Below are 13,169 nucleotides of genomic sequence, written 5' to 3'. Positions count from 1 at the left end.
TGTGATTGTGTCCCCATTGGTTGCTCTCATGCATCATCAGGTTAAGGAGGAAGCAAAACTTGCTCGATGGTTTTGTTTTGCATTCCTGTGTTTACAGTGGAAGTTCGAGGCGGCTGAGCTGGTGAATAACACACGTCATAACCAATTGTTATGTGACTGGCTTACGGGTAACCAATGATTTTAAACGTCAGACAAGCGTTGTTAACTGAGAAGATGCGCAAATCCACGTTCATTTTCAGCGTTTATTTGCGCATCTTCTCAGTTAACAACGGCTCTGTGTAGTAACAGCTGCTCTATTTGAAATCACGCACCTGATGGAATTTACCGCTGATTAGAGAACCGGCTTTACTGACGAGATGCACATTAACGATCGGCTGATTGTGATCGGCACAGCCCTAATAATGGTAGTCAAGTGCTTTCTCACAGTCTGTCTGTTCGCTGCTGCACTACATCTTATTCCACTGACAGTCGGGTAGTAGCGCCTTTCACTTCTTCAGAAAGAAAGAGAGAAGGAGATAAGTGAGCGTGTGTGTGTGAGAGAGAGAAAACACTTGCGGTTTGGTCTGCCGAAGCCATTTTCTTGTGACGCACATGTACAGTACATCGACGGCAGAGAGCCACTAAAACTGTGAGCGGCTGCACATAATCGCGGAATAAGGAAACAAAAGAGGCTGGTTTCAGAAATACTTCAGCTGAACTATGGTCAGACACACAGCCACAGAATTCCTCTCCTCTCCTTACCAACCTCCTTTGTCACTTTAATTTGCTTCTGGCTTTATGCATCTTAAGTTTCCATACATACACACACAAAATAACTGTGGGAGATGTGATTTTGCCATCTAATTTTTCCATGTAATTTTCCATATTTTCCATATATATATGATTGAAATAAACACTAATTTCAGACACAACCTTTAATCTTTTTGAGCACATGTGTACTAAAGAGTAAGGTAGAGGGTAATTTGACAGCTTGATCTTTCTTGCTCACATTTGATCTAACGGCAAGGCATTCTAAGTGGGCGGAGTCTTCTGCTGGGGGCCATACAGATCCCTTTGTAATGGAAAACATAACATTTTAGGTTAATGATCAATTATTCGCTACTACGAAAGGCCGGGATTATCACAAATCCTGTGCTAAAAAAAAACCCCGGCAAACTCCCAACAAGAACCTGATTCCCTTAATCTGTGTTTGACAGTGAGTTAGCTAACACAATACACTTTCACCATAAGATGATGCAATATGAAATGTATGATCTGAACAAAAAGATTTACTTGGTTTTAAAAGCTAAAGTTTCAGACAAAAACGTCACAGGAAATTACTAAATCTCAATTATAACAATTTAATGATTATTAAATCTGGTCATCAATTCATGTCATTCATACCCCAATAAACCAGATGAAATCATCACCTGTGCTCAGAGTTCTTCATATTAATAACAAAAAATGAACAAGAAGCCAATGCAAAATCACAGACTTTCCAGTTATTTTTACGATGCCTATAAAACACATCATACAGACCTTTCAGCAATTGCAATTTTGAATTCCTTCTCAAAACAAAAAAAAATCATTTTCAAACACGAAACAACTGATCCACCATTCCGCAATATTTGCTACTAACTAGTTTGAGGATGAAAAGGGTGAAGGAAAAAAGCAAGAACAATCGCAAGCAGAGAAAGGACTAGTCCAGAGTCCATATCAAAAGATTTATTCTCATTATTTATTCATGCACCAATTAAAGGTTAAACATGTGCCAAAGCCTGTGTGTCAGAGAGCAGCTGTAGCTAGTGAGAGAGAGAGAGAGAGAGAGAGAGAGAGAGAGAGAGAGAGAGAGAGAGAGGAGGCCACAACAAGAAGGTTAAGGAAAAAGCAAACTAACTTTGTCTTGAAATGGTTTTGGCCAGGAGACAAGCTCTCCGCAAAAGAGCACGGACTGGCATAAACATTTGTACAAAATTATAAGTGCATATGGAGACGCATGCAGGAGTCAACCGCCTGCACACGGTTCCCCGCGCTCGCTCTCTCCCAGCAAACCCTCCACCCCAGAGCGCGTGTGTGTATACAGGCTCCAAACCACTGCATTTTAATTACTGCCAGCAAGCACAGCAAACCCCTTTGAAATGGAAATGGACTCAGAATCTTCCTCTGCACCGCAGAAATCTTCTTCTGATTTGAAAAAAAAACTAAACAACAACAATATGCCACACCAGAGCCTAGACCTGATAATGCTGATTATAACCACCAATAAAGCCAGTGTCAACAACCTCACGCTCCCAGAGATCCCTAGCATTAAATCTACATATTCATGCGTGCTCATAAAAGAGCTATAGGAGATAGAACGGTGGAAAAAATATTCAATATTGTCAAAGGTATATTTGTCATGCACCTAATTTCACATAAAGTGTCACGCTACATCAAGTTCAAGACATTTTGATTCGAGCAATGGTGTGTATTGATGGGATGCATTCAAAGAGCAGCTCTATATTGTGTTAGCACATCCTGTTATCAGGCAAATGTTGTGAGAAGATGAGGAAAAGAAAGCATTTAGTAATATTTCAGAGTGAAAAGCTTCTGTGTCTCCGCTTTATTGTGCAGCACAGGCCGTATGTGAACATGTGTTTTCAGTAGTGGGCAAAAAGCATGCCCTTCGTTTACAAAGAGTGTCCAAGACATCAAAGACGTCTTCAATTTTTTTGATTCTCACATGATTGTAATGTCTAGACCTGAGGTTGCATAAAACATTGTAAGAAAAAAAAGCATTTTCAGCGTAGATTGTCGCTGAAAGACACGGCCATCTGTATTGGCATTTCACAAGGCCTCCTGAGCTATAGCTTCACTATCTTTTTTTCAGACACAAGACTGCAATTTGGGCGTGTTGTTAAGCCACAGATAAGTATAGGTTGGATAATTTGTACTTGTGTTGGATGAAAGAAATACTTAAGTCCTAATGTTAAAGGTCTTCACAAGACTACAAATCTATTTATTTACTATCTGTCATTTGATTGTTACAGCTTTGATTTGATTTCGGTGTGTCCAGGGTCAGCATTCCTGCCTATGTAAATCATTAAATCATAGAAGATGGATGCCCTGGGGATCTGGAGCAGCTGTCAGCGTGCCATCTTCATTGATGACAATGGATCTGTCATTCTGTAGGAATGCAGCGGACGGCTGCGAGAAAAAGCTGCGTGTGTACTGCATGTATTCAAACATCAACATGTGTACAAACACAACCAGTTATGAAAATAATGCTTCCAAAAAATTACAAATAATAATAATAATAATAAAAATCATGCCTTATGTACCGTCATTCAGGATCTGAAAATCACCTACAAGAAAGCTACCTTTCTTGTGTCTTCCTCACTTTGCTAATTAGTAGCCTAAACTTACTATAATTAAAAGTGCAGCAAAGCTTCAATAACACATTCCAGAAACTTGAGAGATTCTGCCACAAAAGGGAAAAAAAGCCTTCTAATAAACATGTTGCCATCGGTTTTGATCATTGTTGAAATATTCCACAGCAAATTAGCTAACACTTATAAAGACAGATGTCACAACATGTGCTGCCACATTTCCTCCTCATGCATTCCTCCCCTACGGCTGGCGTGCTGCTTACCTTTACCAGGCCTGCTGTTGTTTACCTCCAGTGTTGTTTATCATTAGGATTCTGCTGGCACTGTTCTAACCCCTCCAATACAAGACACAGCCAGACGAGATTTACACCTGAGCATCTAACACTACCCTCAACCTGCTCCCTTCCACCAAATACTAAATATAATGCATTACAAAAATGAAAACTATTGCTATGAATTAATAAGATGAAACATCGTTTTGAAATCGAAAATTGTGTCTGATAAGAATGTGATCGCTACACTTCTCTCATTTTATTTTCCAGATATACATCCACTTAAGATCTATAAACATCATTTAAACATTACAGATGTATTACTGTTCTACTATAAGATAAGATAAATCAAATTAGGTAATCAAAACTGTAAATAATAAACCTTTGCAATAACAAAATAAATAAATGCCAGAGCTGTTTAAAACCACTGAAAACAGATAACAACTCAAAATTGCTGGTAGGGAAATCTGAGACAATATTTAACAAATACTAAAACATATGGCAGACAACCTCTGGAAACAACAGACTGTGGCACATGAAAGAGAATTATTCAAAGTTCATTTACTGTCCAGATTTTAGGACTGATAATGCATTCGACTGATGCCAGTTTGCAATTAATGTCTCCAAAGAAGCAATCACAAGTCCCTTCATAACAGAGATACACATATGCAGCTGAACTTACGATAAACTGTACGCAGAGAAAAGCTATTCCCTTATTCAAAAAATACATTAATTGATAAAAATTAATAATAATAATAACAATATGAGGACCAAATAAAGAGGTGTTACTTGTATTATGGCCTACCTAAAAAAAATTTAAGAACCCACAAAACATTCCGTTTTATCCAAAAGAACACACAAAGAAAAAAAAAACTGAATGCATTTAAAGATTAAATTAAATGCATTTGGTGGCATGAAATTACAATCACTCAGTCACTGCTTAAAGTCTCATACTGACTATCTGCAACAGTCACAGTAACAATTTAAATTTAGAGATAAATAGATTCAATGCTTCAATTAAATAGGGGAACTATCAACACTGTGGATAATCTAAAATTAAAATAAATCTAAAATTAAAATTAATCTGGATGCTCTATAAAAATGAGTAAAAAAAATAATAAAGATTGAGCCCAACTTCACACATTTAATGTGTTAAAATATATATTACAGCTGTCAAGATCTATTCAAATTTAAGTGAGACAACACAGAACAGAATACGGTCCAAATCTCTTAACTTACTGGCACCATAAGCGTTCGTCTGCGATCTGTCGGTATCTGCTCGCTGGATCCAGTTAGGATGTGCTCTTTGCTTGCACAAAACCACGAGTTCCTCCCCAAATCCACGGGCAGAAAGACCTAAAAAAACAACAGAGATCGTCATTATCTCAAACGCTTTAATCCGAGGGAAAAGGAGACTGCGTTTGTCTGTGATAGGCTATGTTATGAAACTGCACATAAACCTTCATTCATACCTAATTTCTGTCCACAGAAACAAGAAAGAAAGAAAAAAAAGCATTCGGGAACATCCAGCATGTGCATGGAAAATAGGATTGAATGAAAACAGCGTTTAAAGTTTCAACAGCGACCCGTAAAGTTAAAAAAAAAAAAATTTTTAATAATAATTGTTTACACGGATGCGTGCATTTGTGAATTGTTAATAATAAAAGATAAGGGATATTCACAAGTTCACACATTTAATATTGTATTTGCAAATGACACGTTAAATTGATTTTTAAATTTGGATTAATTTACAAACGTGATCAAGGTTTGTCTTTTCAATGCATGACTTGAGAATAAGTAAATAAACGTAAGGAAAAGGCAACAGACACCCTTTCTCAAAGGCAGTGAATAAGTCTATCTCTATTGAGTGAAGCATATCCCTGTATAGCAATCAGGACAATGTGCTGAACTGGCAGTCTAATTATAAATGTTCCATTGGACTCCAGTGCCATCTTACCTTATGAGGGAACAGCTAACAGCAACTGCTCAAAACAAAATGCCATTACGGGCTCAACTTCACCCCAACAGAGGGACAAGCCAAGGGGATTGTTTTTCAAACAGCCCCCTCTCACTTAAGACAAGAATGTATTATTAGACACCCGGTTATTCTTACAGACTGGACACAATTTCAGGAGAGAAAAACTAGCAAAGTTAAGCTGTGTTTAATTAAGGTGTCAGGTTGCGTCCCTGCGCGAGAACAACAAAGCTTTTGTGTTTCTGCTCTGACGTTTAAAAAAGCAAAAAAGAAGGAGAGTGTTTGGCTTTCTAGCGCCGGAAAAAAGTTTAACAATAAGTAATGTATGTGTTTTAATTCTTGTAATTTCCCGTTTGACGTGTCTGAGGTGCTTCAGGAGTTTTTAAAAACCTTTCAGTTCCGTCATACGTCGGCGCGCTGTGTTATGCTCCGTATTAAAATATTATCGCATCTCGTGCAGCAGTCGAAAAGAGCTTATCTGTGTCTGTGAGGGTCTACTTGTGGGAAACACCCATGAGATGATGGGCTATCTGTGTCCCACAGACCGAGTTCACACACACTGCGCTGCATTTGTCCTCTCAGTACCTCATCACTCTGTTTCTGGAAATCTCAAAAGCATCATGTAGCACAAAACCAAAAACAATGGCAGAATAAGGATAAACACTAATTCAATTATTAATTAGCATAGAATGGAAAAATAAACGTTACATGATTTTGCTGAATTTATTTTGAAACAGAAATTCACTGTGGATGTCATTTTAAACAACTCTCTAATTTAGCTATATCAAGTTTTTTCACCTATCTTCTTGGTTTTAAAATAAAAACGCTAAATAAATAAACAAACGGCGGATATTTTTTAATAAGTGCTAACAAATCGCTTTAAAAAAAATTTACACGTTCTGATAAAATAAATAATCACGTAATAATTTCGGAGTTCACTTACTTTCAGTCTCAATGCAGTGTGTTTCAAAGCACAGGTTTTTTTTCAAGCTGGGAGACTAAAGGGACTCTGCTTTTCCACGTTCCTTATTGTCTCTAAATGGATCAGCTTTGGATGAGTACTTCATTTTAATTTATGGCTTATGCATTCTTCAAAGGTCAATATGCCTGACCTCGAGCGAAAGTTGAGAAACAATTCCCATGCTTGCGAAAGAAAAATTTTGCCCTCAACCTATTTTTTTTTTAAGTTACCTCTCTTACGGACAGGAGATGTATCCGATCTTAAATACACAAAGCTTATCCATTTTCATAAAACAGAAACTTAAAACGACGTCGAATCGGATTATTTCTTTCCAGTGCTGTACCTAGGCTATAGCAGCGCTTCTCCCGTTACTGTCAATGAAGAGTACCGCTCTGTGGACAAACGTGAAATAACCTCCCGTGCAGGGAACTTATCCGCCGTCCGGATGACAACTACGGGCTATCTATTGCTCAGAAATAAAACTAATTAAATAGTATCACATCCGGAGCAGGCCTAATAATCATACAGACATTGTTAGTAATCAGAACTGCGCGCATAAATATTGTTTCCGTTCGGCGCGTGCGTTTGTGAACAAGTTACACTACAATAGTTCAACAGCGGACAATGAAGTAGCTACAGACGAAACATTATAACGGCTGGGATAACATACAAGAACCACTTGGATCATGTCTGGTGAACTTTTCTCTTTTAGTCGTCGAGATTTATGCAGGTTTTTGCGAAGAAAAAAGCTCCTAATCGCTCCTCGTCACATCGCTTCACGGAGTATCACGCGTCACTCTTCGCTGAAAATTACAGTCAAGACTAATATCAATCCTGGACAAGCCAGACGTTTCAAATAGTTTGGACATCTCCTGAAAAGCTTCTGTAATGAAAACCTGAATGTATCAATGCCGCTGCTGCAGTATTAAGACGCAAAATGACGATAAACGTAACATGACGAAGACACATGAAATCACGGACGACAGGTTACCAATGATAAAAGTTTACCTTGATGTGAGCAGGGTAGCCTACCAAAACAAGCGCTCGTCTTCGCCGTATCCCGTTATTGGTATGCAAACAGGTTAAAATAATCTACACTGATGAGTAGTAGCAGAGAAAGAAAAAAAAAACCTTAAGTGTATCGCTTCCACTGACCGTAGAGGGAATCCCGCTTTGGCTGTATGAAGTTGAACTGTCAAAACTGCTGAGAGCAGTTATAAGTAGCCTATATTTATCGCGTTTTTCCTCTCTACTCTAAACAGAAGCGATAGAAGACGATGGTTACTGCTGTCAATCTTGGCAATCAATGCAAGCGGCCATGTCGCAAGTATTCAAAGCATTTCCCGTCGTGCAACATCACAAAGTGAGTGGCCAGGGCATTGATCTGAGGAAAGAGGCAGGGCTCCCCTCCCAGACAACAAATGAGAGAGAGAGAGAGAGAGAGAGAGAGAGAGAGAGAGAGAGTGAGAGTCTATAGCGGGGTGGGGTAGAACAGTGTAGATTGTGAGAGGGGAAAAAAAGTCAGAGCTCAGGTGATACATTTTTAACCATCAGGAGCCACATTTGAGTTATATAGCCTATATTAGGATATGAATATATATCAATATAACTATTTTTTTACTATATATTGTTATGTAAAATTTCGCATAAAAACAACACTTATAGACTACTTGCGAACATTCACGCAATATATTTTAATGTTATGTTTTTGCAATATTTGGTTATAAAGAAAAATCATTTAAAAGTAGCTATTATTTGCATTTTAAACTTTGTGCTGATTAGGTAAGCCTAAAGGGTTTATTATTATTATTTTAAATCGAACTCTATGTTAATTTTGTCATACTGAATTAAGCTGAAGCTGCTCAGGAAGCCTATCAGTAAATCTGGGACATGTACTACTGAAGGTGAAAATGTAAAGGCTAGATGGGTATTTTTCCTCCATTGCGTTACTCTACTTTTGTGGATAAACACGTCGAACAAAGTTTAAGCGACGACAAACCTCTTTCTTTTTTTCATTAAGAGTATGTAGGCTGTAAGAAATCAGTCAGTAGTAGGGTATTGTTTTAAAAAAAAAACTTCACTTGGTTTGCTGATGAGAAATTGCCCTACGAGCACACTTTGATGGAATTTGAAGTCACCTAACCTAAACCAATCCTCACTGCAGATGGAAAATCGTCGGTTATTGTAGTTTCGCTAAAAGTATGATTGCTGCGTATATTTATCCAACGCGTCTTCGTCTTAAACGACTGTAAAACAATGTTTAACACCTGGAACGATTATTTAAGTTAGTCTTGTGCCAACAACCAAAGGCCATCTCAGGTCATTCTACAAAACCTGTCTGTTGAAACAGCACAATGTTTGGTAGAATGTTAGTTATTATAGCAAATTATTTGATCAATATATTGATGAATAGACTGGGCATCCTAAACTCTTCAACTTTTGTGACACACTGGAACTGCTGGGAAATAATTAATAATAATAATAATTAAATAATAAATAGTTTTGTCTCATAAATGCAAAAATAAAAATAAAGATTTTTTACACATTTAAAATTGTATTATAAATAAATTTCACGGAGACGAGCATGCATTCAATCATAGTATTCGAATTCAGGTAAACGATTTTGAAATTTTTACAGATGTTTCACAGTATCTTAACTTGATTTACTCGTGTAATACATTATATATATATATATATATATATATATATATATATATATATATATATATATATATATATATATATATATAAAATAAAATAAAAACATATTTAACATAACAGAGTTTGATCTGTGTTAAGCTTTAAAACGGTATCCTTTACACTGGTATATAAATATTTAAGAAGTTACTAATGAAGTGCATGAACAAAATCCCCTCACCACGGAAACATTCCTCGCCAAACAACTTTTTAGACGATCCACTATAATTATATTTTATTAAGTTGTGAAGAAACTGCTCGCTCTTAAAACTGTCACAGTTCAGGTCAGATGAGTTATGGTATTGACATGTGCAGCGCATTTTAAGAATGCAGGTAACAGACAATAAATAACAAAAAAGTAGGCTACAACACTGACAGACATATGCAGAGATCGTAAAACTATAAATACAATCCGGTTCGATACATAGCCTACAATGACATGCAGTGCAAAGTCAGTAGTTACAAATAAAAGTAAATAATCGCATCTATAATAATGGTGAACAGTCGCGTTTTAAAATATAACCGCGTGCATCCTATTTCAAATGCATGTTTATTTTTTGCTTCAAATATCAATAAGAAAGAAAACAATAGATACACAATACGATGTTGTACTTACAATGATAAGGGCAGATGCAGAAGAAAATGCTGTTTGTTAACTGAAGAGTCACACAGGGCTAAAGAGAGGGGGGGAGAGGGAGGGAGGAAGAGAGAGGGAGGAAGAGAGAGAGAGAGAGAGAGAGAGAGAGAGAGAGGATTAAGGATGTAGAGGGCATGCCAGAATAGATATCCTTTCACAACATCTCATTACATCTGTTCTGGCTCTTGTCTGTCTTTCATTTTCACATTCCCTTTTTTCCTGAGAAAAATCCTATCCACGCGTCACATCTTCATACACCAAAGAGAAGATTAATTATTCAAACAAAGCACTGCCTTCAAGGCAATAACGCCAGTGCACTGAAACTTTTCTCTTCCACAGCCTGTTCCAGCTGACACCGAAAGTATTTCCCAAATACTGTAAAACAATGTCTGAGTCCAAAGTTTCTTCAAACGCCCCATTTTCAAACAGTGATAATTATTAGCCTACTTTAAATAGCTATTAAACTCGCCTGGCTCTACGAAATTTCAGATTCATATATAAAAGGTGAAGACACATTTTCTGATTGGTTCAGAGACGTAAAATGTCGAAGTTTTCACAAGAGCTGGTAAATGTAAACAGGCGCATTCAAACTGCCACCGCGCAAAACACTTCATAAATTAAAAAAAAATGAAGTCAACAGTCTTTTAAGACAAGTGTTTCTCTGAAGGTAAAACACATTTGTGTTCCAAGGTTGTGTCTCAAAACCTATTGAACCGCCTCACTAGACAGCATTTTTAGGAGTCAAGTGTATTCACTGTCTAGGTAGGTAGCTCAAGCGGTTTTGAGAGACCCTTACAGACATTTAGTAAATATCAGGTTTCAGTTTTTTAATAATTCAAATTTAAACTGTATTTTGGTGTCATTTTAGCGAATATTAAGTATTGAAAGGAACGTCTTACTTTTTCGGCACAGCGCTGCGCTGAATACTGACTCCTGCAGAAGGCAGGTACAGTGTCAGGTAGACGCCGCTCACCGATGTACAGGACTAATGCGCCACCCATCGATAACTCGAGGAATTGCACCTCTGGATGAAGTGATTTTGTCAAGCAGTGTTCCTAGATCAACCCTTGTTTTTTATTTATTTTAATTTAACTGTTAGGGTTGAGCTTCAGCAAGATTCTTTAAACATAACAATTTTGTTTATTATTTTACTCGTTTATATATATATATATATATATATATATATATATATATATGTATATATATATATATATATATATATATGTATATATATATATATATATATATATATGTATATATATATATATATATATATATATATATATATATATATATATATATATATATATAGTTTTTTTTTTAAGTGTTGTGAAAATGCAAATGAAAAACGCAAGTGGCTGCTATCAAGTTATTCAGTAGAGGACTTACTGCACCAGTAAGGTTTAATTAAAAGAGAAAATCTGACTAATGAGTTTCTCCAAATTGCAAATCTGATAGAGTCAATGTGTAAAAGACCACCAAACGTATTAGAGAGCTGTAATAAAACTTCTTTAAAAACCAAATTCTATTCATGAATAAATTGTAAGTTTGTTTTATTTAATCTTTGGTTATTGCTTCTGATGTAGTTTGGCCTTGACTGTGCAAAACAGCCACTCAAATACTTACAGGTTTTAACAAGGACATGATTCATTTTCGTCTCTCCAATAGTGCTCAGGTCTTAACTAATTAGCTCAGAACAAATGTATAAGTCGTTTTTTTGCGGTCCCTTTGACAAAATCTAAAAATCACAAGCTCTTTTCTGAACTATGAGCGTGTAATTAAGCAGTTCGGGGGTGTGAGAGAGCGGGTTCAAGCCTGTAGGTCTCGTCTGGACCAATGTTCTGTCCAGCTCGTTAGAGAAAGAGGCAGCATTCATCACATTAGCATATCATGAAATGCTTTGATGCATCGTGAAATTCAAGCCTAGCCTATTAATATTTTAAAAAGGCCTGCATAAAAATCAACATTTTTGTTACATTAAATTAACATGTGTTCTTCTCCAGTTGTGCATGTTTAATTAGGCTGCACTCTTCTGTCAAAGGAAATATGGAGGCTGCCATATGATTTGCTGTGATTACTTGAGAACTAGCAAACAACACTTCACAAATATATTTGTCTGGTAGATTCGAATGCCTCACAGAGGATGTGCATACGAGGGGCCTCTATTAAAATCTCATTTCAGACATTTCCATATCTGCAGGAGCCATGGAAATACGTCTGATGTGTTTAATTAATGAGCGATACATTTCTAGCCGAAATCTAAAGAACCGTGTCTGTGTTGCTCCATTAGATTTAACACCAGATGAAGAATCAGCAAAACATCTTCTTTTTAAACCATGCACGAAACAGCCCCATTGTAAAGTCCAGAGGGTTTCAGCATCACTGCGGGGTCTGTGTAAGAAAAGAGAAAATGACAAACTGCAAACCATTATGTGGCAGGAAACACAGGATGAGGTATTTTAAATGTCAGTGGTTGGAAAACCCAATCCATTATTACCTTTTGAAGAGTTTATGAGCATTTTAATTAAATATATAAGTATTGTAGAGCAGACATGTGCATAGGATTTGTTCTAAATAGCCTAAGAATACTCTGCAATATTAATACCTTAAGATTTCAAACTCTTTGGAGTTAAATGGTCCACTGAATCATTATCTTGCATCTCCAAATCTAAAGATCAGAACAATTACACCTTTAAATAGTTAGTTCACCCCAAAATACCAATTCTGAAATCATCACTGTCAAGTCATTCGAAACCTGTATGACTCTCTTCTGTGGAACACAAAAGAAGATGTACTGTAGCGTTGCACTGTAATAAATCTGTAAAATAACAGAAAAGGTACTGACTTGTTACCTGAACATTATCCATTCATTTTAATTAGCAAATTCAAAATACAGGTAAAACACCAATAAAAATGTTTTTAAAAAGTTCCTTTAAATTAATACAGTACATTAATTACATTTATTACAGTGCCTATTTGTTCTTTTTTAATAACAAATTAAAATGGGCACTAAACAACATCGGACCCCAGTGACTCTATTTCACTTTATGGAGGGAAAAAATCTTATGAAAAAAAGTAAGCAGTGACATCGTTATACACACACACACACACACACACACACACACACACACACACACTTGTCTTGTATGATCACTCATAAAAGGAACAAAAAAAAGTGTATTATAAACTACTTTTGTTTTTAAGATAAAAAGATAAAAAATGGTTATATCAGAAAATTCATGTAGTTTGAATAATGCACGAGTTGTAAAACCTATGATGT

At 36.4% G+C, this 13,169-nt stretch overlaps 1 protein-coding gene across 3 annotated transcripts in view; it reads right to left on the bottom strand.

Moving 5' to 3' along the window:
- The window catches only part of LOC132119407 (pleckstrin homology domain-containing family A member 7-like), a 156,482-nt gene that overhangs the window by 43,197 nt on the left and 100,116 nt on the right, over positions 1-13,169 (bottom strand). For all 3 annotated transcript variants that reach the window (XM_059529354.1, XM_059529328.1, XM_059529345.1), the window contains one exon: positions 4,859-4,975. In XM_059529354.1, the coding sequence (XP_059385337.1) occupies positions 4,859-4,975 (117 nt within the window). The remainder of the gene's footprint in view (positions 1-4,858; positions 4,976-13,169) is intronic.

The sequence above is a fragment of the Carassius carassius genome, chromosome 3 (genome assembly GCF_963082965.1).
Source record: "Carassius carassius chromosome 3, fCarCar2.1, whole genome shotgun sequence".
NCBI classification, from domain to species: domain Eukaryota; kingdom Metazoa; phylum Chordata; class Actinopteri; order Cypriniformes; family Cyprinidae; genus Carassius; species Carassius carassius.
Note: the sequence above shows the minus strand (reverse complement) of the source record. Positions and strands in the feature narration are given on the sequence as shown.